General features: G+C 59.0%; 2 protein-coding genes across 2 annotated transcripts in view; one reads left to right on the top strand and one right to left on the bottom strand.

Moving 5' to 3' along the window:
• Positions 1–13,657, top strand: part of POLRMT (RNA polymerase mitochondrial) — a 32,842-nt gene extending 19,185 nt beyond the window's left edge. The window contains exons 13-22 of the mRNA XM_067558874.1: positions 2,354–2,476; positions 3,647–3,826; positions 4,709–4,795; positions 5,341–5,454; positions 6,777–6,829; positions 7,240–7,338; positions 7,906–7,978; positions 8,717–8,808; positions 9,529–9,602; positions 10,259–13,657. Coding sequence (XP_067414975.1) covers positions 2,354–2,476; positions 3,647–3,826; positions 4,709–4,795; positions 5,341–5,454; positions 6,777–6,829; positions 7,240–7,338; positions 7,906–7,978; positions 8,717–8,808; positions 9,529–9,602; positions 10,259–10,308 — 945 coding nt within the window. The 3' untranslated portion in view covers positions 10,309–13,657. The remainder of the gene's footprint in view (positions 1–2,353; positions 2,477–3,646; positions 3,827–4,708; positions 4,796–5,340; positions 5,455–6,776; positions 6,830–7,239; positions 7,339–7,905; positions 7,979–8,716; positions 8,809–9,528; positions 9,603–10,258) is intronic.
• Positions 13,658–21,339: 7,682 nt separating this feature from the next.
• Positions 21,340–23,665, bottom strand: part of HCN2 (hyperpolarization activated cyclic nucleotide gated potassium and sodium channel 2) — a 35,527-nt gene continuing 33,201 nt past the window's right edge. The window contains exon 8 of the mRNA XM_067554713.1: positions 21,340–22,710. Within this exon, the coding sequence (XP_067410814.1) occupies positions 21,806–22,710 (905 nt within the window). The 3' untranslated portion in view covers positions 21,340–21,805. The remainder of the gene's footprint in view (positions 22,711–23,665) is intronic.

The following is a 23,665-nucleotide window of genomic DNA, read 5'->3' as shown; positions in this document are numbered from 1 at the left end:
CATCCAGTGTGACAGCGAAAGCTCAAGGGGATAGGATGGGGGCGGAATGGAAAATCAGAGATCAAGCAGAGGTGCTGGGGAGTCACTTAACAGCTGGCCCATCAACGTCCAGTGACGACAGGATTGCCCTGAGCCTGTAGAATTCACCTCAACTGGCTGCGGAGCGGCAAGCATCCCCAGTGGGATAGGGTGGTCCTTTCTCCCAGTGGCTTCAATCTCCTGTGAATAGAGGGACTGTAGCAGGAGTGGTAAGAGGTACCTGAGCCTCAAGGTCTTGTCTGTACTCGGTGTGGGTTGCAGGGTGGATTGATTTAGATCGTGATTTAAATCACCAAGTGGAAAAGCTTGTTTTAAATCATCAGTTTTAATCCGCTTTTTCATTTGCACTTCAGTTCTTTTCTAAAAATTGGGTGCGTTCTCATTGGCTGATGTAACCATTAAAACTTGTTGATTTACAGCTAAATGGAGTTTTTCCTTTAGATTTGACACATTTCTTTGCAACTTAGGAGGGAACACTATAATGATACACATTTATGTAAGCAAATATATAGCTTAACATTGTCAGGTTCTTATGAATTGCACATTTTTAGTATGGTAGGAAACGGTGGATGATATATTGCTTAACTTTTTTAATCACAATTTGTGTCGGGCTGTGTTCAGGTGGTAACTGGAATTTAACTAAACACAAAACAGCATATACAATTTATTTTTATTAACCAAAACAACCTTAAATATTTTGGACATACTCTGTCTTAATCAAAACATGTTTCAGATTTTTAGCTAAATGCTTTATTAAACAGAGGGATTAACTGTAGTCAGTGAATTACAGGGATCATTTCAGATCAGCCTGGGAAAATTTTCAAATAAGCCTAAATGAAAGTGACTGGAGCTCAAGTTCTTACTCGCTTAAGTCTCTTGAAATGAGAGTCTCCTAAGACAATTATTTAGGCTGATCTTTTGTGCCATATTTTTTTAAAGCTTGACCTCAAAAGTTAGCTTTTTTTCCCCCTCTAATTCTTTCTTTATATAGAAAAGCAGCCTTTAATGCAATATTTTTGATAAAGGCTCATGGATTCATCATATTTATTTTTTTATTTAAATGTTTTAAGAGATTATAATAAGTTTAGACCTTAACGTATTTTGTGTTAAATTCAGATTTCATTTTAAACAGGTTTATTTTTTTTAAAGAAAACCTTATTATAATTTAAATAACAAAATCAGAAAAAAATCTGATTTAAATAAAAATCTGTGGGTTTTTTTTCCCAAAAACATAGATTTTTATCCACCCTGCCATGTTGTATTTAAAATCTTCCACCGCCACTACCTTCAGTGCTTGGTTCACACCAGGCCAGGTGTGTTTTTAACCCATCTTATCCCAGGCCGACCTAGGTTCCCCAACAGCTGTTGATCCAACTGTTATGGGAGATTGCTCAGTGGTGAGGGCTCAGCATCTGTGAAGGAGGCACGATGCCTGTGTGGTTGCCTAGACTGCAGTGCCGCACTTAGGACAGGTCGATGGTAGGTTTGGGAAGGGTCAAGGTGGGGGCCCGACCAAACCCTCCGAGCTGAACACCCCAAAGTTTTGTGAAAGGCAAGATGTGGAGCAAAACTGTGGCTCAGATGCCTGTTGAGTTACAGGAAGGTTTTCCAAGCAATAGAAGAGAGGCAGCATGACCTAGTGGCTAGAGCATGGACTGGAAGTCAGGAACCCTGGTTTCTATTCCTGGTACTGCCACTGGTGTGTTGTGTGACCTTAGGAAACATTCCTTCCCTTCCCTTCTCCGGGCCTGTCTCCCCACCCACCCTTTTGTGTCTGATCTACTTTTGTCAGCTCGTCTGGGCTGCCTCTTGCCGTGTTTGTACAGCTGCTAGCACAGTAGGGCACCCATTAGGTGCTCCTCTGATATTACTACTACTAATACAAATGGTTCCAGTCTTCTTCTTTTTAATTCCAGTGAAAACTTATTGTGGGCGTTGAGAGGGGCTGGTTTTATAAACCTCCCATGCAGTGTTTGCAACGCAGTCATTGCAGCGCTGGGCTAGGGCATGAGACTCGGGCAGTGACGCAGATGGGAAGTGAGAGGGAAACTGATGAGCCCTTTGTCCCTGCTGGGAAAAGTGAAAAAAAGCAAAAACGGTGCAAAGTCCACATTAAAAATTCTTCCGTCCTGTGCAGTTTCCAGTGCTGGTCAGTGACACTGGGGAGGGCATTAAAAAGGTCAGTGGGAATTGGGTGCCTAACTCCCTTTGGCGCCACTGAAAATCCCAGCCTTGGTTTTTAATCAGGCACTGCCCCTTTAAATCACCAGGCCCTCCCTCCCACCCACCCACCCTTTGTTCTTCCCACCCACAGGACGGTTCTTGCAATGGGCTGCAGCACTATGCCGCTCTGGGGCGCGACACGGTTGGCGCCACCTCCGTCAACCTGATGCCCTGCGACGTCCCCCAGGATGTGTACAACGACGTGGCCCAGCAGGTGAGACAGAGCCAGTAACCCTGGCAGGTTCCTACGGCTTGCCTCTCTGCTTGGACCCGCGTTGGAGCTGGTGTTCAATGTGCCCCAGCTGCATGGTGCATTGCAGTTCCAGCCCTCGGAGAGGAGAGGCTGAGATAGACAGGGCTATCCGTGCAGCAGGCTCATTAGACATCAGCTGATTGAACCAGAACCTGATTGTCTCTCTCCCCTAGAGGGAAGCACTGCAGTGACCACAATGAAAATCCAGCTGAGATTTGTGCTAGAACAGGGGAGGGTGTGATCACAGCAGAAAGGGAAGGAACCGGGACCGAGAAATCCCCAAGCCATGAACCAATCTCAGGTTTCCTTCTGCTGTGTTTCCCCCATATGCAGATGGGAAGTTGGTGAGACAGGGTCTCTAGGCAGCGGGTAGATGGCTCCAAGCACCTGGCCAGCCTGTAGATTACAGGAGAGGAATTCACTTTCTTTTGGGCTTGGTGGGAAGCTAGTCTCCATGGCACGTTCCGTCCTCGGCCTCTCTTCAGGCACTGGGGTTTTCTTGGCAAGTTTTGTGATACGAAATCAGCCTGCTGGGAACTGGGCTGAGACCTGCCACATTCATTGCACACGCAGTAATGCTCCTGAGCCCTTATCTAGGGCTTCTCATCTGTGGATCGCCACGGTCAAGTATCATTATCCACAATTTTCAGATGAGGAAACTGAGGCACAAAGGGTGGACGTGACTGGCTCAAGGTCACCCAGCGGGCTACTGGGAGAGCCGGGGACAAAACCCAGATCTCAGGCCAGTGCTCAATCCACTAGGGCAGACAGAGCACCCACCAGCCACTGGGCACTAATGATTTTCACTGCAGTGCCAGCACGGGATGGACGGTCCGTATTGGAGTACCACTGCCCTGAGCAGGTGTCTGTGGTCCAAAAACTCCCTCGTTCCTTCAGCTGGTGGCCCCCGTTATCCAGGGGTGGCTAGCATGGGCCACAGTGTCTGTGGCGGGCGTAGGGGACGGGCATTCCCAGTGCAGACAGGTGGTCTGGCCTTGCTTTCTCCGCAGTCTTTGTAGAGGAGGTGCAGCCCAGCCCTGGGTCTCCCTCCATGCCCCTGCTACGCGGGAGGGGGTGGGTGAGCCCAGGCGTGCCGCATCTCCCCCTCGGTTCCTCTCTGTGCGGCCCTAGGTAGAGAAACTCCGGAAGCAGGATGCCGAGCAGGGGTCGAAGGTCGCCCAGGTCCTCGACGGCTTCATCACCCGCAAGTTGGTGAAGCAGACGGTGATGACGGTGGTGTACGGCGTCACCAGGTTCGGGGGGAGGCTACAGATCGAGAATCGGCTCAAGGAGATCGATGGCTTCCCAAAGGTAGGGCAGCTGGCCCGACTTCCTCTCTGTCCTGTCTGTGGCTGCCCCTGCCGCGGCCTGGTGGAGTTTTGTGCATTGCCCATCTCCCTGCAGAGAGGAGATTGCGCCCCGCCACCGCCGCCCACCGCTGGACCTCAGCACTGCCCCGCCCCCCCGCCCCTCCCCCAGGGCCTGCCTAGGGGTTCAGCTAGTGTGGAGGCATGGGAGCCGGTTTATAGGTGGGATGCAGGCCCCTTTCTCTGCTTTGTGCAGGCTGGGATGGATTCGTCAGTCTGGCCCTTTGTTTTCCAGTATTGATGTGTATTGCCCAGCCTCTCTGGCACTTCATAGGCCTCGGCTGGTGTCTTGTACAATGCCAGGCCTGCGAGACTGTGCTGCTCTCTCTGGGGGTCGTATGGGCCCCCCGATCTCCCAAACATCTGTCTCCATGCAGCTTGCTGGTGCCTGCCGCCTGGGCAGGGCTCATGGTGCCTCCTGCAGAGCACAGGGTTCCACTCAGCACCTCTCCGAAGGTCTGACGTGGCCCGGCGCTGTCCCTGTTATGTGTCCAGTAATGCAGCGCAGAGCCAGCAGCGTCCCCAGTGACTCGGCCCTTCTCCCGTGGGAGGGGAGAGTCTAACGAAGAGCCGTGTTCAGTGCCAGAGCTCAGCCTCCCTCCAGCGCCCCCTCCACCCACACGGCAGCCGGGTCGGGGTTCCGATTCTCGGCTCTCCCGAGATCTCCCAGCAGGTCACATCTCAGCTAGCCTGGGGAGGAGGGAGACACGTCATTCGCAGCTCACTCCGGCTGTGGTCCTTCGGGTGAGAAGGCAGACGTGCCTTCGTCACAGGGACTCCTCCCCATCCCATGGTGAGCCCCTCACCCTGCCTCTGATCTACACAGGAGTACGTCTGGGAGGCGTCGCATTACCTCGTCCGGCAGGTGTTCAACAGCCTCACGGGGATGTTCTCAGGAACTCGAGAGATCCAGGTGAGGTCCCTGCCACTTTTCTCTGTCTCTCCAGCTGGCTTTTCCCCTCGCTCCCCCCTCTCTGGCTTCCCAGCGCAGCACTGCAGGGCTGCTGGCATCTGCTCCCAGGTGTTCAGTGTGCCGTAGAAGCAGGTTGGAGAACAGGAGAGGAGCAGGGGGCAGCCCCTAGAGATCCCGTCTCTCCTCCCAGCGCCCCGGGGAATGCAGCCAATCTCCGACGCCAACCCTGCTCAGGAAGAGAATCAGGGCCACCGGTTCTGGCATCTCCAGCAGCAGGTGTCTGTGATCCTAGCCCAACAAGAGCATGTCTTCTCTCTCCCTGCCTCCCTCTGTCCAGGTGGAATGAAGCCCCTGGGGGATGGGGCCAGATTCCCAGGGTGAGCCCTGGACTGTGCGCGCCATCCACGGTGGGCTCAGAACCACCTGCGGGGGGTGGGGATGTTACGGGGTGAATCTGTCCTTAGAACCGCTGGAGCCTCCAGCGCTCTCAGCCCGTGGAGTCCGAGCTCGGCGGCAGCTGTGCTAACTCCAGCCTCTCCCTGCAGAGCTGGCTGACGGAGAGCGCCAAGTTCATTGCCAAGTCTGGGAACACGGTGGAGTGGGTCACCCCGCTGGGCCTCCCCATTGTGCAGCCGTACCATCGGGTCAAGCACACAATGGTGAGTACCTCCTGGTGCAGAGACGGCCCTTCCCGGCGGGTCAAGGGGGAGCCGGGAGCTCAGGACGGAACAGGAGGGGGGATCTAGATCAATTCCCCGTCAACCACTGCCCAGGATCGAGGGCAGGATCGAGGACATCTCCAGCCAGCACCTTTGTGTAGAGCCTTGCTGTGGACGTGCGTGCCGCACACGTGTGCACAGGGCTGATAGCAGAATCGTGCTGTCGACACGCGCGCTGTATATATGCTGCTTTGAAGACTCTGGCCTTTGTGGGTGCAGAATCTGGTTGTGTTACACATGCATGTAGCACAGCGAAGTCTCCAGCGTGTGTGTGGGCAGGAGGGTTTGTGAGGGCTGCGTGTTGTCCTCTCTCTCTACCCCTCCCCACTGACTCACCGGGGCAATTAACCTTTCCTCACCAGGACTCAGGCTGGCGAGCCCAGCACGAGGCAGGGAAAGAGGATGAGAAATGAGAAGTGATTTCTCAAGGTTCATGTGACTCACTGTCTCTCCTGCCTCCCTCTCTCTCCAGTCCCACACGCCTTTAATTGGCTCCGTCCTCGCTGATCCCCTTCCTCCTCCTCCCAGTCAAAACTGTCCTCTCAGCCGTTCGCTCCGCATCAGCTTCGGGCTAATTCAGCTGCTGAGATTCTTCTCTAAACTGGTGGGGGTGGGGGGAGTTTATCCCTGAGAGGGAGAGACAAGCGGGGGCTTGTATGAGCCCCAATATGGGGGGATGAGTCAGCACTTTGAGGGGTGGGGGACTAGGGCGAAGCCGGCATCCTTGGGGGGGCTGGTACTGGTACTGTTGTGGGGAGTTTTCCAGCATATCAGATTCCTCCTTGCCCACCTGCACCCAGAATCTGCCCCTTCAGGATGTCTGTCGCCTGGCCCCTGGCACACTGCGTTCCAGTGCTTATGGAGCAATCCCGGGTGACATGCCTGTATCCAAGCTGCTGAACTGCTCAGCTGCATTTCCCAGTTTTGCTGGTGAGAGAAAGGCCTTTAAAGCCAGGGAACATGGGAGCCCATGACCCTGGGCGCGGGCACCTCACTGGAGACGTGTCGGCTGGTATGACAAAGACTCCTGCCCACTCCCGAAGCATCTGTGAGGAAGACTGGTCTAGTCTGGCCATGGGCTCGCTGCCCTGGGAGCTGGCCAGGCCCGGCCTGGTCCTTGGCTCTGCACGGAGCAGGCGGGGGCCTATTGCTGGTGTGAGCCGCTCTCCAAGAGCGGGCCGAGGGCTGTTCCGCGTGCTGGTACTCCCTGGGAGCAGGTGATTGTGTCTCTGCAGCTGAGTCCAGTCTCTCTCTCTCTCTAGCTGAAGACCAACTTCCAAAGCCTGAGTCTGCACGTCAGCTATGACACCAACCAGTAAGTACCGGCAGGAGTAAGGGGTGGTGGGGGAGGAAAGTCCGGAGGGAATCCAGCAGCCTCAATGCACGGTACAGGACCGTAGCACCCGGCCTGGCGTTCCTGGACAGGGCAACGCCGCAGGGCTCCTGCCACCTGCTTGCTTGTGTCCGTGGAGCAATAGAATCAGGCTGGGAAGTAGAGACAGTCCCTAGAGCTCCCATCAGTGCAGGGAATGCAGCCCAACCCAGCCCACTGGATCCAGTTCCCTGTGATAGTGCAGGCCTGGCTGGCATTACCCTGAGGGCAGGTCCTGGGCTTTCTGCCTCCCCGCTCTTCCCCCCAACCCACCCTCCAGCCCTGTGAATGCTCAGCGGGCTGCGGCTGTGGCGGGCAGCCGGGATGTCTGACCATTCCATGCTCTGCTGCAGGAAGCCTGACACGTTGAAGCAGAAAAACGCCTTCCCGCCCAACTTCATCCACTCGCTGGACTCCACGCACATGATGCTGACGGCGCTGCACTGCTACAGGTGGGGAGTCCCGGGGGCTAGCACTGTGCGACTCCGCCCTCGCTCCCCACATGCGAGGGGGTGAGGGTGGGGAGCGGATAGCGGAGTCCACAAAGGGCCTCTGACCAAGATGTGGGGAATCGTGTCCTCATCTGAGTGTTCGAGAGCCAAGATCTCAACTGGTGCTGGGCAGGCAAAGGTTAAAGCAAGGAGCTGAGCCGGAAGGGGGGGGTGTGACCTGTGTGTTGGGGGTTCATTGTCAGATGATCCTGTGGCGACTCTCGCATTGGTGGAGGAGCTCTGCAAACCTGCAGGGTCGAGGTGCCCCTGCCCTGCTGGGATCCAGCCCTGCTCCTGCAGCTGGCAGCCCCTCTCCCTGCGGGCAGGGGGACTGTGATCCAGGAGGCGCCGTACCCAGGGCGCCAGGCAGTGGCCTGGGGTGCCGGCTCCCGGTTCAGCTCATGCAGGCCCCTGTGCTGGTGCCAGCAGGGGGATTTGGCTGCCCGAAGCTGGGGCCTGTGCTGGCGTCAGAGAAGAGGGAGGGTCTCTGCAGGCCACACCTGACCCGGCTGCTCTGCTGCCTTTCAGACGGGGCCTGACGTTCGTCTCGGTCCACGACTGCTACTGGACCCATGCGCTAACGGTGGAAGTCATGAACCAGGTAGAGAGCCGGCCTCCTCTCCCCTTCCCCCTGCAAGCAGAGCCTCTTTCATTGACCGGGCACAGCTTCCCCAAGGGAGCGCAGCTGCTGGCCCCTGGCCAGTGGCTCTGGGAAGCGTATCCTTCCCCCACTCCAATTACGTGGGACTCCCTTCCTTCCAGACCCGTTAGTCTGATCGGCTGTCGGTAACCAAGGCGATGGGCCCTGCACTTTGAGTGCCAAGAGGGCACCTGCTGTTCTGTGTCCGTGTGACACAGCCTGGCCCGTCCTGGCCGGCAGAGAGGAGGAATCCTCCTGTGTCAATCCATCTGGAAGGTGTCACGTTGGCTAGGTGGGCAAGGGGCATTTGATCACCACCCTCCCTGGCCTCTCACCGCCAAGCGGGCCAGGTAACTTTAAAATGACGGCACAAATGTAGTGCCAGGTGGGTAGTGTGATGCCCACGCACAGCGCCTGCTAGCCCAGCCCTGAGCTCCCCAGGCCTCAGTTCTGCCAGGGCCCCTCGCTCCTAACGCACCCCCCTTCCTAGGCTTCTAGCCCTGGGCTTCCCTCCATTTCCACCCCTGCCCCCAGCTCTGCTGATTCGTCTCCCTCGACCCGCAGCCTCTGGCTGCGCTGAGTGCACTGCAGACACACCCCACCTTCCGGCCTGTGAGAACAGCTCGAACTGGAGTTTGTCTCGGGGGGAGAGGGGTGCGCGTTCTGTTCCGCTGACCTGTGACCCCCATGCTTTGTCAGGTGTGCCGAGAGCAGTTTGTGGAGTTGCACAGCCAGCCCATCCTGCAGGATCTGTCCCGGTTCATGCTGCAGAAATATTGCACTGATGCCCCGTAAGTGCCCGGATCACCCGTCCTCCTGGGGCCTCCTTCAGGAGAACTCCTGCCTCTCGCTCTCAGTTCCCTTGTTTGTTCTCTGCGCTGTGTAAGTTACGCAGCTCAGCAGCCTCAGGCTTTGTCCACAGTATCCTTCCTCCTGCCACCTCTGTGCTGCTCTAGGACTTGCATAGCCACAGAGGGGAAGGGTGGCCCAGCAGTTAGAGAGCTGGGCTATGGCTCAGGAGACCTGGATGCAATCCCCTGCTCTGCCACAGACTCCCTGTGTGACCTTGGGCAAATCACTCAAGTCACTCTGGGCCTTAGCTCCCCATCCCCAAATTGGGGGTGAGATCACTGCCCTGCCTCACAGGGGGATTGTGTGGATAAATCCAGTGAAGATTGGCTGGCGCTCAGATACTCTGGTCAGCTGGGGTCGGATAGACACCACAGAGCGATACGGAGATAACATGAACCTCAGGAAAGATACTTAGATGCCTCTCCCCATACAGCTGCGTGGGCTATTATCTTGAAGCTGACCCAGTGGGACTTTGGCAACTGGGACCTGTCACTGCCCCTTGGGAAGTGGGGCTCAGAGGCCTGTGCCCCCAAGATGCACAGGAGATGTCTCTGATTCAGGTTCCTTATTAGAAGGGCTTGACTGGGAGCAGAAGGGGTTCACCTTCCTATTTAACGCCCCTTTCTGTCGTGACTTTTTTTTTTTTTTTTTTGACCCAGGGCTGAGGGAAGGAAGGGGACGTCCCACAAGCACAAGGAGCTGGTGGAAGTCCTATCCAGGGTCCCCGAGACAGGTATTGTTGTTGTCCTTCACGGTTATTACGGGAGTACCTATGGGCCACCCAAGAGCGCTAGTCACTGGACAAACACTTGCGCGCGCGCACACGCACGCACGCACACACACACCCCCCAAGCTGCCTTGGGCTCCCACCCTGGCATCCAAATTGCTGTGCATCCCCAGAGCAGCTGGAGAGCAGAACCTAACTCGCTGGTGCAGATAATCGGAGATCGCCAAGCAGACAGCCCTTTTCCTGACCCGCTTTCCTTCCCTCTCTGGTTCTTCCACTTGGCCTGGTCCATCAAGGCTGGAAACGTCCCTGCCCCAGGGCTCTCTACCCCAGGTGGGGTCTGGGAGGAGTCGGGCTGATAGCAGCAGGCCCCGAAGGGCTGCAGTACCTCTCTTGCTGCTCTCTCCTCTCTGGAATGAGTGGGATCTGCCGGAGGTTGAGGGGATGGGGTATGTAGAGACGTGGAGTTTAACGCTGCAGGGGCCAGTGGGATCATCTCGTCTGAGAAGCTCACCCAGTGATTCCTGCATCCAGCCCTTATCTTGTGGTTGAGTTAGACACATTGTTCAATCCTTTTCCCTAGAAAGATGAGAGATCCCCCCCAGTCTCTGACCTGTGCAGCTCCCGCTCTGACCTTCCATCTGCTCCCTCTTCCCCTCCAGGTGACTTTGACCTGCAGAAGGTGAAGGAATCTACATACTTCTTCAGCTGAAACGGACCTGGGCAAGGCCCTGGACTATCTATTGGACGCTGGCTAATTGCCAGAGGTGCCGGCCAATCGAGTCCAGGGTGGGAGCTGGCTCACAACACCCCCAGCAGAGACCAAGGGGAGATTCTGGGTCAGCACCTCATGCTGGGGGCACAGCAGACAGCCGGCCCAGCGAGATACCCCCAGGGGACGGATCCACCTCTCCTCTCTGCTTTGGAAACGGACCCTGCGGGGAGAGCAGGAGCATGTGATTCCCGCCAGGAGGCAGGATCTCTGCATTCCCTTGTGCCCAGAGGGGTGAGGCGCTGCCTCCAGATGGCTCTCGCCGGCACAGCTCAGCCGCTCCTCCCTCTGTGCCGAGGGGCCTCGAGCTGCAGATCCCAGCGGCTGTTTCCCCAGCGACTGGGAATCGATGACGCTAACCCAGAGGCGAGGCTGCTTCGCTCACGGGGAGCCTCTGGACTCAAACGGAGGTGTAAGCCAAAGGGTGGATCGGGGACTGGTGTTCCCTGCAACCTCAAACTCTCACACAGCCGGGTCTCAGCAAGAGGCCCCTGTTTGCTGCTGGGAACTCAAGTGCTCTCGGCCTGTCGACTTGGCTTTTCTTCCCCCTTCGCCAGCCCCTGCTCTCCACCTTGTGCATCCAGCGGTGGCGGAGAGGGAATCCTGCCGCTGGATCCTTCCAGGCCCTGCTTTCAACACCAGCCGGGTCCCTGCCGTGCAGGCCGAGCCAGAGTGCCCTCGGTCTGTGGTGTGAAGGGGGCCGTGAGTCTAGGATTCCAGCGGGAGACCCCTCTTCACAGAGCACCCACAGCCGTGGCCAGGTCTCCTGACGCCGGCGCACCAGGCTATAACCAAAGGCCCCAGAGTGCTCTCGGGTACTTGGCCAATAAACTGCCTCCTTAGGGGAGGGGAATGAGACCCTGCCCGTCCCTGGTCTCTGCAGCTGCTTAGGACTTAGCTGGGGTTGGCCGGGCGGGTGGCACTCAGCCCGTAGCAGAGGGTGGGAAGAGAGTTTTTGGGGTGCTGGGCTTCATCTGGGGAGCCCCGGGGATGTTATTCTGCACTAGGGGCAGCCAGTCACTGCTGTAATGCAAAGGAGCCTCTCCCCTGGAACACGGATTCCTGTTGCTCTGCGTGCCGTCCAGCGGGGTGTCGGTTATCTACGGGATAGCTAAGATTCGGTGCGCGGGCTCGGGCGGGTGCGTAACTGGAGCGGTGTGTGAAATACTGTCAATGAAAGCCCTTTGAAAGGTCTCCCGTTGTGGCTGCTGTGTTAGCACGTGTGATTGGGGGATGAGATGATGCAGTGGCAGGCCGGGAGGGAAGGATGGCCCCTCTGATTGAAGGGAGAGCGGGGAGCTGGCTAGGGTTGCAGAGCGTCATTAGTCAAGGCAGAGTTTGGCCAGGACACGACGGTGATTGGGGCAGGCAGGGCCATGGGTGGCCGGGGCCTTGGTTTTGCGCCCTTTCCCTAAGACTCCCAGGATGGATCGTGCTGGAGGGGCTGCGGGGAATGGACCCCTGCCGAAGACGGGGACAGAGCAAATGCGCAGCAGCATCGCAGGTGGGAGTTGGCCAAGGAAAAGGCTGCGTCTTCAGGGTCCCGCCTGCTATTGCCGGGAGGGTGGGAAGGATTGTCCCATTGCTGAGACAGTTCACCGCCCCCCTTGGGAGAAGGGGTGGGTGCCGGAGATGCAAGGCCTGGTGTCCATCCCCCCCACCCAGGCCGGCCTTTTCCCATTCAGGGTTAACATCGCTCCTCTGAATCCAACCAGCCAAGGTGGCCTCACGTGGGCTGGCTCGAGCAGACGTCCTCTCTGCCCCCTGAGATGTTGTGTGTGTTAAACCCACCAACCAAAGTGCAGCTGGTCAGGCAGAAATGTCCCCGATCACTGTCAGCCTGTGAGCGTCCCGCACAGGGCTTTTCACACCTTCCGTGAAGCGCCACGTGCAGGGTGCTCTTGGCGACGGGAGCCGGGGCTCAATGGCCCCGTCGGTCTGACGTGATTTGGCAATTGCTGCACCCCGACACTTGGTGCTTGCACCGGGAGAGAAACCAAACCCCTTCAGCTTGAGAGACCTGGGTTCAGTCTTGGTTCAACGCAGCCAGACTCGGGGGGTCTGTCTCCGCTGCAATTAAAAACCCGCATCTGGCCCTGGCCAGCTGGCTCCAGCCAAGGGGCTGTGTCTTTGCAGCACAGACTTCCAGGTGGGCCCCTCCCACCTCATGGGGTCCTGGCGCCTGGACTCCAGCCGGGTCCCCTGGAAATGTACACGGCAGAGAGCCAGCCGGCACAGGCCAGCCAGGGGTTAATTGCCATGTGGACAGCCCGTCCACCTCACTTTGGGTCAGGCCCTTCATCTGCCATGTGCCTCTGTCTCCCATCCATAAAAGGGGCACAACGCCACCCTAAACTCCATCGCTGACTGCACAGCTCGATGCGCTGGGGCTATGAGCCGGATCAGCACCTAGCCAGGCAGCAGGGACAAAGGCCTCTTGGAACAATCTGTGTTTGGCAAAGGTGCTGTCCGTCCAACTCCCACGCATCACCTTGCTGGCCACCCGGCTCTCCCCTTCGCTCTCCAGCGCCGCCTTTCTCTGCAGCAGCCCCTGGAGTGGGGGAAATCTGGTGTAAATGACTGAATCTGTGAGCTGATGAGACAGTGAAAGCAAGGTTGACGCCTTCCTGAAAGGCACGGTGTTCGTTGATCTGACAAATGCAGTTAAGTTTTAATTATTTATGATGCTTCAGCTCATCCCGGCAAGTGTTTTGTCGTGTGTTTTGTCACAGGAACGGAGATGAAACCTCCCTGTCGTGCTCTGTTCAGTCTTAGCTCACACAGGGTGGGGGAAGGCAGCTGATGGGCTGAGCAAGATTCTGCTGTAACGAGAAGGAAAGTGACTAGTGAAAATCCTCCTTTCTTTGGTTTTTGCCTCCCTCCCCACTTCTGTGGTGCTGAAGGGAGGCACGTTTTGGCTGTAGTGATGACGAGGGCGCTATGCTGTTGTTAGTTACACCTTTGGTTCCCTCCCTGTAGCATGAGGGCCCCACCGCAGAATGGTTCATGAATTAACCCTTGCCACACAGATCAGCATCAGTATCTCCATGTTACTGATGGGGAAACGGAGGCACAGAGCGCCCCAGTGACATGCCCAAGGAGTCAGTGGTAGAGCAGGGAATTGACCCTGGATCCCTTGAAAGCTGGCCCAGTAACTTACCCCATCACCATCCTGCCAGTTAGTAGCTGGCGGCTTCATTTAGAAGCTGATTGTAAACTCCAACTGGGATCTGACAGTCCAGCTGCGGCCCACTCTTGTTCTGCTTGTGAGATCTGCAGCCGGCACGTCGCTCTCAGCTGCGTGAGCTCTGCACAGCGAGTGGAAGGAAGGGGGGAGCGTGGCAGTAAAGCCAGCTGGATGGCAGGTGAGGATGTGGCATAATCAGGTGCCGTGGTTTTATTTTTGTCACTTTTCTGGCTGTCACTGCCTCGTGGAAGGAAAAACGCCCCCGTTGAAATTGCTTCTGAGCTGAGCTGATACCTCACACGCTCCGAGCCGGCGTAGCACTGAGTCACACAGCCCCGGCCACGTTCTGCGCTGGGAGCGATTCCATGCCTGTTGCAGTAGCTTCTTGGGGCCTAGGCATGAGCAGGCGCCAACGAATCTTGTCTGTCCCTCCCCATTGCCCTTTCGGGAGGCAGAGTGGAACCTCGCTAGTCTGTGTCCCCTCATTCGCACTCAAAGCTCCCCCACCCCCGTCTTCAGCAGAGACTGAACAGCAAATGATGAGATGGGGAGAGTTTGTGTGTTCTCCGTTACGATACAGCCCCTTTTGCACTGCTCTAGAAGCAGCAGGGGCCCGTCAAGGGGGTGGAAATGGCCCCCTGAGAATCTCCCATGCCCAGAGGGCATCCCCAGCTGGCACAGAACAGGTGGGAAGGCACAACCTGGCCCTACTCCCAGTCCCTTGTGTAGGGGCTGTGTTGGGGGCCTGGCCAGAGCTTCCCAGGAGACCACGGGCAGCAGATTACAAATTGGAGCAGCCTAAAGGCTGCCCTGATTTACAGTAGGGATCGGGCAGATCTCTGCCCAGCCCCAGAAGATGGGGGGCACAAAGGTGGCTTAAAGACATCTCAACTTCCCCCACCTCATGCGAATCAGGCTGCAGGCCTGCAATGTGTCTCACTCTTTTTGATACCAGGGCCCGGCTTCCTATGCTGTGTCAGGGAGATCGCAGGGAGCGGTGCCGGCCCATGGCCCGGCCGTTGAGAAGCACTGCTGTTAGGGACAGAGGCTGGAGTTGTCAGATCTCAGCCCCATGAGGCTTTCCAGGGCCCGACACGCTCCCCAGGAGCCAGGTTGTTAGCTCGGGATGTGGTGAAGCGTCGTGAATAATTGAGATGCGCCTGTGCTTGTCAAATAGCTGAACAAAGGACATGCCCGGCTGCATGAGGCTGCCTTGTCTTATTCTAACGGCTCGCCTGCGTCTAGCCCCGGCGAGCGCAGTGACATGCCTCGTCATTAGCGTTCGCTAGCAGGTTTTTGGTTTGGTTTTTTTGCCCCCAAGTCCCCAGAGAGTGTCAGTGTTTGGGTCCGGCTGCTTGTGCCAGGGTCCCTTTATCTGGCATGGCTCCCCCGCCCTCACCGGCTATTCGTGGCGATGGACCTGGGTGCAGGAGAGCTGGGGGCCACTGGATCTTCCCAGCGCCCATGCATTTGGGGAAAAGCATCTCAGCCTGACTCCTTACAGCGCTGGGCCTAGCTCCTTGAAGGCTTTTTAGGTGCCTAACCCCCCGTACACCAATGGGATTTAGGCTGGTTTGCTAGACGCTCTGCTCTAGGGGTGGTGCGGGGGCTGGGCTAAGAGCACAACGGGGCCCATCTGGCCTTGGACACTAGGCAGCAAACACCCCCGTGTTTGGGGGAGCCGGGGTGTGGTGTAGCAGAAGGGGGGGGGCATGGGAGTCAGGATTCTTGGGTTCGGTTCCTGATTCTGGGTGGATAATGTGGTCTAGTGGTTAGAGCTGGGCGGGGCCAGGGACTCTGGACACTTGGGTTTTCTTCCCAGCACCAGGAGGGGGTGGGGGGTGTGGGCTGGTGTGTGGGGTGATGGAAGCCAGGTTTCTATCCCCAGCTCTGTGTCCTAACTTCATTGGAGACTCCAGCAAGACATGGCCCCTTCTTAGTCCTGCCTCAAGCAAGGGGATTGGACTAGATGACCTGTCAAGGTCCCTTCCTCTCCTCCATTGCTATGAGGCGCTCTCTCTGCCTCAGTTTCTCCATCTGCAACATGGGGCTAAAAACCTTGAGAACTGTCATTAGCCATGAGGAAACATGTTGGCCTCCTCCTCTGGCAGGTGCTGGAGCAGGAGAGGGCATCAGGGGCGAGGCAACAAGACGGGTGGGGGGGGGGGGTGACAACCTTGGCTGGCTGCCACAGCACGGGACAGCCGGGTCTAGCTGTGAGTGGGTGTCTCTGCTGCAGCCTGGGAGGGAGGCGACGCATCAGCCAGGGTGTGGCTGGCCCTTCAGGTGAGCGACTAAAGGCCTGAACTGCTTGCCCAATCAGGCTACCTGTTTCCCAGCACCCGGCGGGAGAACGGCCGGGGCACCTTGTTCTGCAGCGCCAGCGCCTGCCTGGCAGCGAGCCCCGTGCAGCGCCCATGCGGCAGGCGCCGTGTTAGCATTCTGCACCGCACAGCGCTGCCCTTGGAGCGACCTTGCCTCTGACACGTTCTGTGCACGTTAGCGCCGCGCCGATGCTGCTCCTGCAGACGGCTGGACTCAGATGGGGGGGGGGGGGGATATGAAAGCCCACAGCGTTGCATGGCTACTGAGGCTGGGCGGATGGGGCAGCGCGGCGTGTCAGGGTGTGCATGTGAATGGAAAGGCTTGGCTATTAATTACCGTCCCTGGCAGTGCTAACAAGCACCAGCTAATCAGCCAGCTAAAAGCTCTGGGGCGCAATGACGGGGGGGGGGCAGAGGATAAAGGAACACCAAAGCACGTGGGTGTTAATTAGCCAGAGAAGCCATTAGGAACAAGACCCATGTTAATCACCCTTCCCTTCCTCAGGCCAGAGATTGCAGCTGCTGCTTTGCAAAGTCCGGCTGGAAGAAGCAAATGGAGAAGGTTAGCAGAGGGTCACACTAGGCCCTCTGTGTGTGTGTCTGTCTGTCTGTCTGTCTGTCTGTCTGTCTCTGGGCACCCCAGTGCAGCTGTGTGCGCTCAGCGCTGCCAACCCAGGCTTTAAGGCGCCACCTGCCTTTCAGCTGGCGAGCCCCTGGCAGCCCGACAACACCCAGCGGCCACGCAGGGCAGACTGGCGTCTGACCCGGCGCTTGCTGGCGTCACCTGATGAGGAGCGCGCCAAGGGTCATGCTGGCACCAGCGCCCCGGGCTGGACTGCGCCGAGAGGCTGATGGGAAGTAGGTGCCCAGGGCGTGGGACCTGAGCAAGAATCACAGGACGGCGGGGGGGGGGGGGTGTTTCTGGCCTGGGCTATGCAGGCGGTCAGGCGAGGCAGCTCATCTGGCCTTGGCAGCTAAGCACCTCAGGGCTATAGGAGGGGGGTGAGCCTGGGCTGCATCGCCCTGGAGTGATAACGGGGGGGGGGGGTTAGTGTCTCCCTGTGCGGGTCTGTTGGAGGGGGGAGGGGGAGCGTACTGGCCCAGGGGGGAATAAAACAGATGAAGGCGAAATGGGCCTGGTTGAGTCTTAACAGCTCCATGTACAGCAGCAGCGCTAACGAGTGACGCCGAGGGGACCAGCTGCCCCAGAGCTGCAGCCCTGTCTGCCGCGACAGGAAGCCCTCTGGAGTAAGAGGCTCCCCTGGCTTCCGACATCATGCCCCACAGCACCCCTTGCTGGGAGAGGCCAGGCCCAGAGGCACGGGGCATGCACCTTCCATGCTCCCTATCACCACCGGCTGGGACAGGAGCCGCTGGGCACGTCCTTAGCGGCTGGAAGAGATGGACTTGATTTTCGGAGTGGCACGTGGCAGGGTGGGACGTGTTGCTTACTTCACAGCAAGCCTGGGGGGAGGGGAGGGCTGAAAAGGAGTAGAAATAGGAAGGGGGGGGGGTGTGGGATGCGGGGGACTAGAAAGACGCAGGGGCAGCCGGCTAGAGGGAGCCGAGGCGGCCAATGAGCCTGTGGCGGCGAGACGTGAAAAGAGACCGACTCGTGCATCGTTTTGCCAGTGCTGTCATGTTTATTGCACAGGATGGTCTGGATGAAAAAAAGGTGGATTCTCCGCCGGAAACAGCAGCCACTTCCAGTTACACAATCCAGCCGTCTCCATAGCTACGTGCGTCCCGTTATCGGTTATACATTCAACATGAAAGGCGCAAGGACGCTAGGAACACAGGCTTTTAGCACACGCCGCTCACCTTCCTCTGCCTTGGAAAAGGGACCGGAGACACGTTAGCGGAATTAGGATATTAGTAATTAGTATCGAGAAGAAGAAACACATTGCCCTTTGCCCTCGCCTTGCATTTCCGCTGTGGATCAGAAGGTGCCTCACACAAGGATTAAAGCAAGAACACCTCATGGCGGGCCAGGAGTGACACAAATACTACTCAGCCAGCCAAGGGGTTGTGCTGCGTCCCCGGCTTTCCACTCCCCCGGCTCATGAGTGCCATGACCGGTCTTGCTTTCAAACTCAGACTGTTCCAGGAGGTCACAGCCCCTGTGGACTGCAGGGTGGCTCTCTAGCTTTTGCTTTGAAAGACTCTTTAGCCCCTTAAAACCTGCCATTGTATTTCATCGCCCCCCCACCACTGCTGGCCAGCTGTGCGACCCGCCCCAGCGTCTTCCTGCAGGAGCTTCGCGTAGACAGGTCCCGTGCACGCCCACACACAACGCGAGAACGCACCGCTGCACCCAACTACAATCCAAGGAGAATCAGGACATAAGAAGTTTGTCCCCTTGCTAAAAGTGCTGCACCAGGAAAGCTGCCCCACCCTGCAACGCCAACCCTATCGCTTCATACCGGCCGTTAAGAAACCTGCCGGACCTGTGCTCTTCAGATCCCCTTTAAGGGGAGGAAAAAATATCACCTGGTTGAGCTCAGGTGAACCAAACTGCGTCTGAGATGCCAGGACCCATGCGCGGTCAGGAGAATGCGCTAGCTGGTGAGATGGCATAGGATGGGTTCCACCGGCTCTTTCCCGTCTCTGGCGCCAAGGAGGGGAGGCCTGGGCTGGTTGTGGGGCAGCCCTGCAGTCATTCCAAGTGCTGAGTGCCAGGCGTCGCTTGCTTTACATTCTGCAGCTCCCCTCCCCACGGCCTCTTACCTGGGAGGAATCTGGGTACCACAAGCGATTGGGCGACGTAAGCCCCTTCTCCCCTAGGCTGAGCGGTCTTTGCCCGTCTGGCCCCCTACCTCAACAGTGCCCCACCTGGTGCAGTGCCCCCACCGGTGGGGGAGGGATGGAACAAGTTTAGGGTCCCTCTGAGCAAGGAGAGGTGCAGCAGGGAAGCGGTTGGGGCAGGGGCTGGTGTCCTAAAGGAGGGCAGGCTCGAGAAAGGGGGACCTGGAAATGGGGAGCCGTGCTACTCCTCGGGAGGAAATCAGTGTGGATGAGCTGTCCCTCCACCAGCCCCAGCTGTGACAGCCTGGGCTAATCCCCCGCCCTCGATCCGCTTCTGCTCCCCCCACAACCACCCCTGCATGCCAGCCCCACACAATGCAGCAATGCACCACGCACGCAAACACCCACGGGACTAAGGACAGCAAGAAACGGAGACACACACACACATGCAGACAGCACAGACGCTCAGGGCGCTAACGCTGCAAGGCAGCGGGGCAGGCAGGAGCGGGAGCTGCAGCTGGGCCTGCCAAGATTTGATGATGGGCCTCTCTCCCGCTGCCACACGCTCCTCCACGCCTGGAGGAGATGGGCCCAAGTTGCAAGTTCAGTCCCACGGTCTCCCAAGTTGGGCGTTTATAGACCTAGAGGGAAGGGTCTGGTCATTTGACCGTGTCTCTATGGTGTTCCTCTGGCTGGTGCATCCCCCAGATTGAGGGGCTGCTGGGACGTGGGGACCCCCCCCGCCAACCCGCTCTGGATTCATCAGTAACAAATTCCTAGCCCCTGCCCCCATTTCCTTTCTTACTAAGCGAATGGGGATTCTGCTCCCCACCGTGCGATGGACGCGTGCTGGGGAAGTAGCTTTTGTAGGAGAAAGCAGGATCCTCCCCCGGTGAAAGAGGCATCACGCAGCGCCACCCCACACGCACTCGGCCTCCGCGGCCTGCTGGCCAGGGGCCGCACTAGAGCTTAAGTAGTATTTGTGGCCTGGCACGATGATTGCAGGAAATGGACGACGCTCGCGGAGCCCCGCACATCCAGGGTCAATATTGCACTTTAGAAACCAAACCACAGCCCAGGTTACCAAGTGCCACTGTCAAGAGCGGGCAGCCACCTGCGGAGATGGTGCCCGACCCGCCTCCTGGAGCCTGCCTGCCCTCTTTCCTCTGCCAGGCGTTCCCATGGCCACAGGGCATCACCCCTCCTCTTAGCACCCTCGCCCCCACTGCTCACTTACCTTCAGCGTCCCGTGCCAGCCTCGCTTCGCGCAGGGCCTGTGAACTGATCATTCGGCAGGGACGGCAGGCAGGGATTTAGCTGCCGTTCTTGCAGGGCGCTGAGCACGTGACTCTCATGCCAACGGGAGCGGCCAAGCCAGCATCCCAGAGGCGGCGCCTGGGGCCCGCTGGGCCCGCGACATCACAGCAAGTTTTCCCTCGGACCCGGCCCCTCCCCGGGGAGAGGGGGTGTTAGTCAGCGCCCCGGAGGGCTGGCGCCAGGCTGTCAACCATTGGCGCGGGTCCCGTTGGCTGCAGGAGCCTGGCAGCTGTGCTCTGGGACGGTGAGGAGAGGGGACAGCGGAGACAGGGAGCCAGTAATAATAATACTTTGCCCTTCTTGGTTGTGAGGCTCGCAAAGCACTTGAGTTCACACCCCCTCACGCTGTGAGGTAGGTAAGTATTATTATCCCCATTTTACAGATGGGGAAACTGAGGCACAGAGGCGCGGCGACTTGGCCAAAGTCACCCAGCGAGTTGGGGCAGAGCCGGAGACTAGAACCCCCAGTCCCTCGCTCTGCTCGTTAAACTATGCGGGGAGGGGGACCAGGGGGGGGGGGGGACGTAGGGGGAAAGGGGCTGAGCAGCTTGACATTGATTTTTCTATTTAAAAACGTAGAAAACGTTCAGCGAGCACGCCATGGAACAGAGCAAGGGCGGGCTGAGCGAAGGCCTGGCGGAGCCCGACAGGACCCGGGAGGGGGGCGAGCTGGGCTGGGAGCGGGGCTAGGGATTGCACGACGCCTGGGGGAAGAGATCTCCCCGTCCCTGCCTCTTACGCCAAGGGACAGAGCTAAGGCAGCAGGTGCCGGGTCTGCGGGGAGCGGCCAGGCGGTGATGGGCTGGGTGGGAGAGCAGAGATGAGGTGATGTAATGGGGGGGTGCAGAGGCTGGGGGAGGGGTGGGGCTGAGGCGACGCGCTGGGGGGGGGGGGTGCAGAAAGCGGCTGAGTGCATGAAGGGGGCGATAAGATGAGGTGGGGGGGGAGGGCCAGACGCGTCCGGCCCCGAGGCCCAGTCGAGCAAGAGCAGAGGAAGCAGCAGGCGCAGGAAGCTCCTGTCCTGGGGGGGCCTTTGCAAATAAATAGAACCACTCGGCCAAGGTGCCCCTCCCCCCACCCCCCCCAAGCGTCCCCACGGGTGGCCCAGGGGACGGGCTCTGGCCCGCCCTGGGCACCATCCGGAGGCAGGCCACGTTGGGTGGGGAACTCGGCAGGTCCCGGCTGGGGCACAAACCCCCCCTCTGGCTATCGGTCCCTATCCAGCAGGCCCCGGGGGGTGGGGGGGGGCCCTTTCCACAGCGCTCTGGGCTGCGACGGAGCCTGGCGTATACGGTGCGTGTGGGCACCCGTGCTGGCCGGCCGGGGTCCCTGCACACACACAGATATTCATATATATAATATACATATTTCATAATCAAGAGATTAACTAGTTATGGCTTCTATGGTGCAGTCGGTGGGTTCAGATGGACGATGCTCTTCACACGGGCCGGGGGGGGGGGGGGGGCGATGGGTCGGGACTTTGGTCGTTGATGATTCACCGGGGCCGGGGGAGAGACGACCCCACTTCCCCCGGCCCGGGAACGCCAGGGGTCTCCATCCACGCCCTTCCCGCCCCGCCGGGCTCTGTGCGGAGGGGGGCCGGACCCCACTGGCTCAGAGCCCTGGCCGCAGGCTGAGAGGCAGGCGGTGGCAAGCCGCGGGGTTGGCTCCGGGGCTCATTGACCCTTTGATTTCCACTCCCCTAGGGAGGGAGCCAGAGCCGGGGCCTTCGCCAGTTGGAAATGAGCGGGCGGGAGCGTGGAGACAGGGCGGAAATCGGCGTCGCTTTGCCGCCCCTCCGGCGCCGCTGGCTCCCACCGCCCCCCCCCCGTCTCGGCGGGATCAGCCGGGCGCGGAGCAAAGGTCACAAGTTGGACGAGAGCCTGGCTTTGGCTGGGTCCGTGTCGGGGGCACTGACCACTGAATCCTTCCGGCCGCCACTCGAGTCCTGCTGGCTGCCGGCCGCCCCGGCATAGACCGACCCCGTGGTGGTGGGCAGCTGGTGGGACAGAGCCGCACGGGGCGGCACCGCCCCTCGGAGCCCGGCTTGGGGGCCAGCGCCAGGGGAGGCCGAAGCCTGGCCCCCGGTGACGGAGGCGCTGGACTCGTGGGCCGAGGGTGGCGGGCTCTGGGCCATGGTCTGCGAGATCCCGTGCGGCAGGGAGGGCTGCGAGGCCGATAAGGGCCGGGACTCCTCACTCAGGCTGCTCGTGTGCAGAGCCTGGGTGCTTTTGTGGACGGCCGGCCGCTGGGGCGAGCCGGGAGCCTTCTGCTGAGTCAGGGACAGCTGGGAGCCCGACTGACCCTGGGCGGCGTACGGGAACGTCCGGCTGGCTAGGGGGCTTTGGGTCGGAGGGCTGGACACCACCGAGGCGAAGGTGCTGGAGGAGGCGGGCAGGGGCTGCTGCAGGGACACGGTCTGCTGCTGCTGGAGCAGCACTGGGGAGATGGAGAAGGGGCCGGGGACGGCCTGGGCGTACTGCAGGCGCCGCATCATCCTGGGTGAACCGAGAGCCACGGAGCTCACCAGGGGGCTGGCCATTTGGGGGCAGAAGCTCATGGCGACGGCCTGCTGCAGGGTGGCAATGGCCGAGGTCACCTGGGGCTGGACGGGCGCGTACAGGGCGGTGTGCTGCTGCAGCTCCGCCTGCTGCACCATCTCCCGGTCGTACTTGACGATCTCCTGGATGATTTCGTTCTCCTGGTTGTTGAAGACCCCAGAATTCAGGTCGTGTTGGACCTTGTGCAGTAGGATCGAATTCTTCTTCCCTGCGGGGGGAAGGAGGAAAGGGGGGGCAGGTCACACCCCGTCATCGTCCGCCCAGCCCAGCCCCGTCCCCCTGCCCGGCGCAGCACCGACCCCCCCCCCATGCACGGCTGGCACTGCAGCCCGCATCTCTGTGTTCAGCCCAAGGCAGACACTGCACTGACAGCTCCCCGGCGCTGGACGGCGCTGTTCAGAAAGATGCACTTCCAGCCGACCCCAGACTATTCACGGATTTGACACGCACAGTTCAGCCAATTACAAAAAGGCAGCACTGGGGAGGGTGCGGCTCCCCCCCGCACCCCATCCTTTAGCCCAGTGCTTAGGGCTCTCCGCTGGGATGTGCAAGACCCAGGTTCAAACCCCTGCTCTGGCCCAGACCCAAATGAACCTTTCTGGAAAACGTTCGATTTGGTTAGACCCCCCCCCCCCCCCCCCCCCCCCCGGTGGGTTTTGATTGCTCAGAGCAGCCACGGAACAAAAAAAAAAGCATGATTTACCCAGCTCTACCCTCTACGTGCTTAGCGCGAGCTCCCTGGCCAGTGCAGGGATGTTCCTTATGGGTTCAGGTTTTTAATACCACCGTGATCATCAATCAGCTTTCACTGACAGCGCCGCTCTGTCTCTCTACCTGATGGGCACTCAGCCCCCAGCAAAGGGAAAACACACTGCTCTCTCCTGGCCAGGCTCCGGCCCAGCTGCCCCTCAGACTGACACCAGCCGGTTGCAGGGAAAGGGCCCTTGGGGAGGCTGGAGGAGCCAGGACTCCCATGGGAAGGGCAGGACAGCGAGGACCGGGGCGGGAGGCCAGACTGAAGAGGGGTTTGGGGGAGGGAAAAGGAAACTGACGAGCAGGGGCGCACGGCTGCAGCGAGGCCTCTCCCTGCCCCGTTTGTCCTCGGGCAGCAAGGGCCACCCACGCACCTGCCAACGTCTCAGCTGCCAAGGCCGCCCGCCCTG

Source organism: Emydura macquarii, unplaced genomic scaffold (genome assembly GCF_026122565.2).
Source record: "Emydura macquarii macquarii isolate MOO-44397 ecotype Brisbane River unplaced genomic scaffold, CSIRO-AGI_Emac_v2 contig_306, whole genome shotgun sequence".
NCBI classification, from domain to species: Eukaryota; Metazoa; Chordata; order Testudines; family Chelidae; genus Emydura; species Emydura macquarii.
The sequence above is the reverse complement of the archived record's forward strand: the minus strand, read 5'-3'. Positions and strand labels throughout refer to the sequence as shown.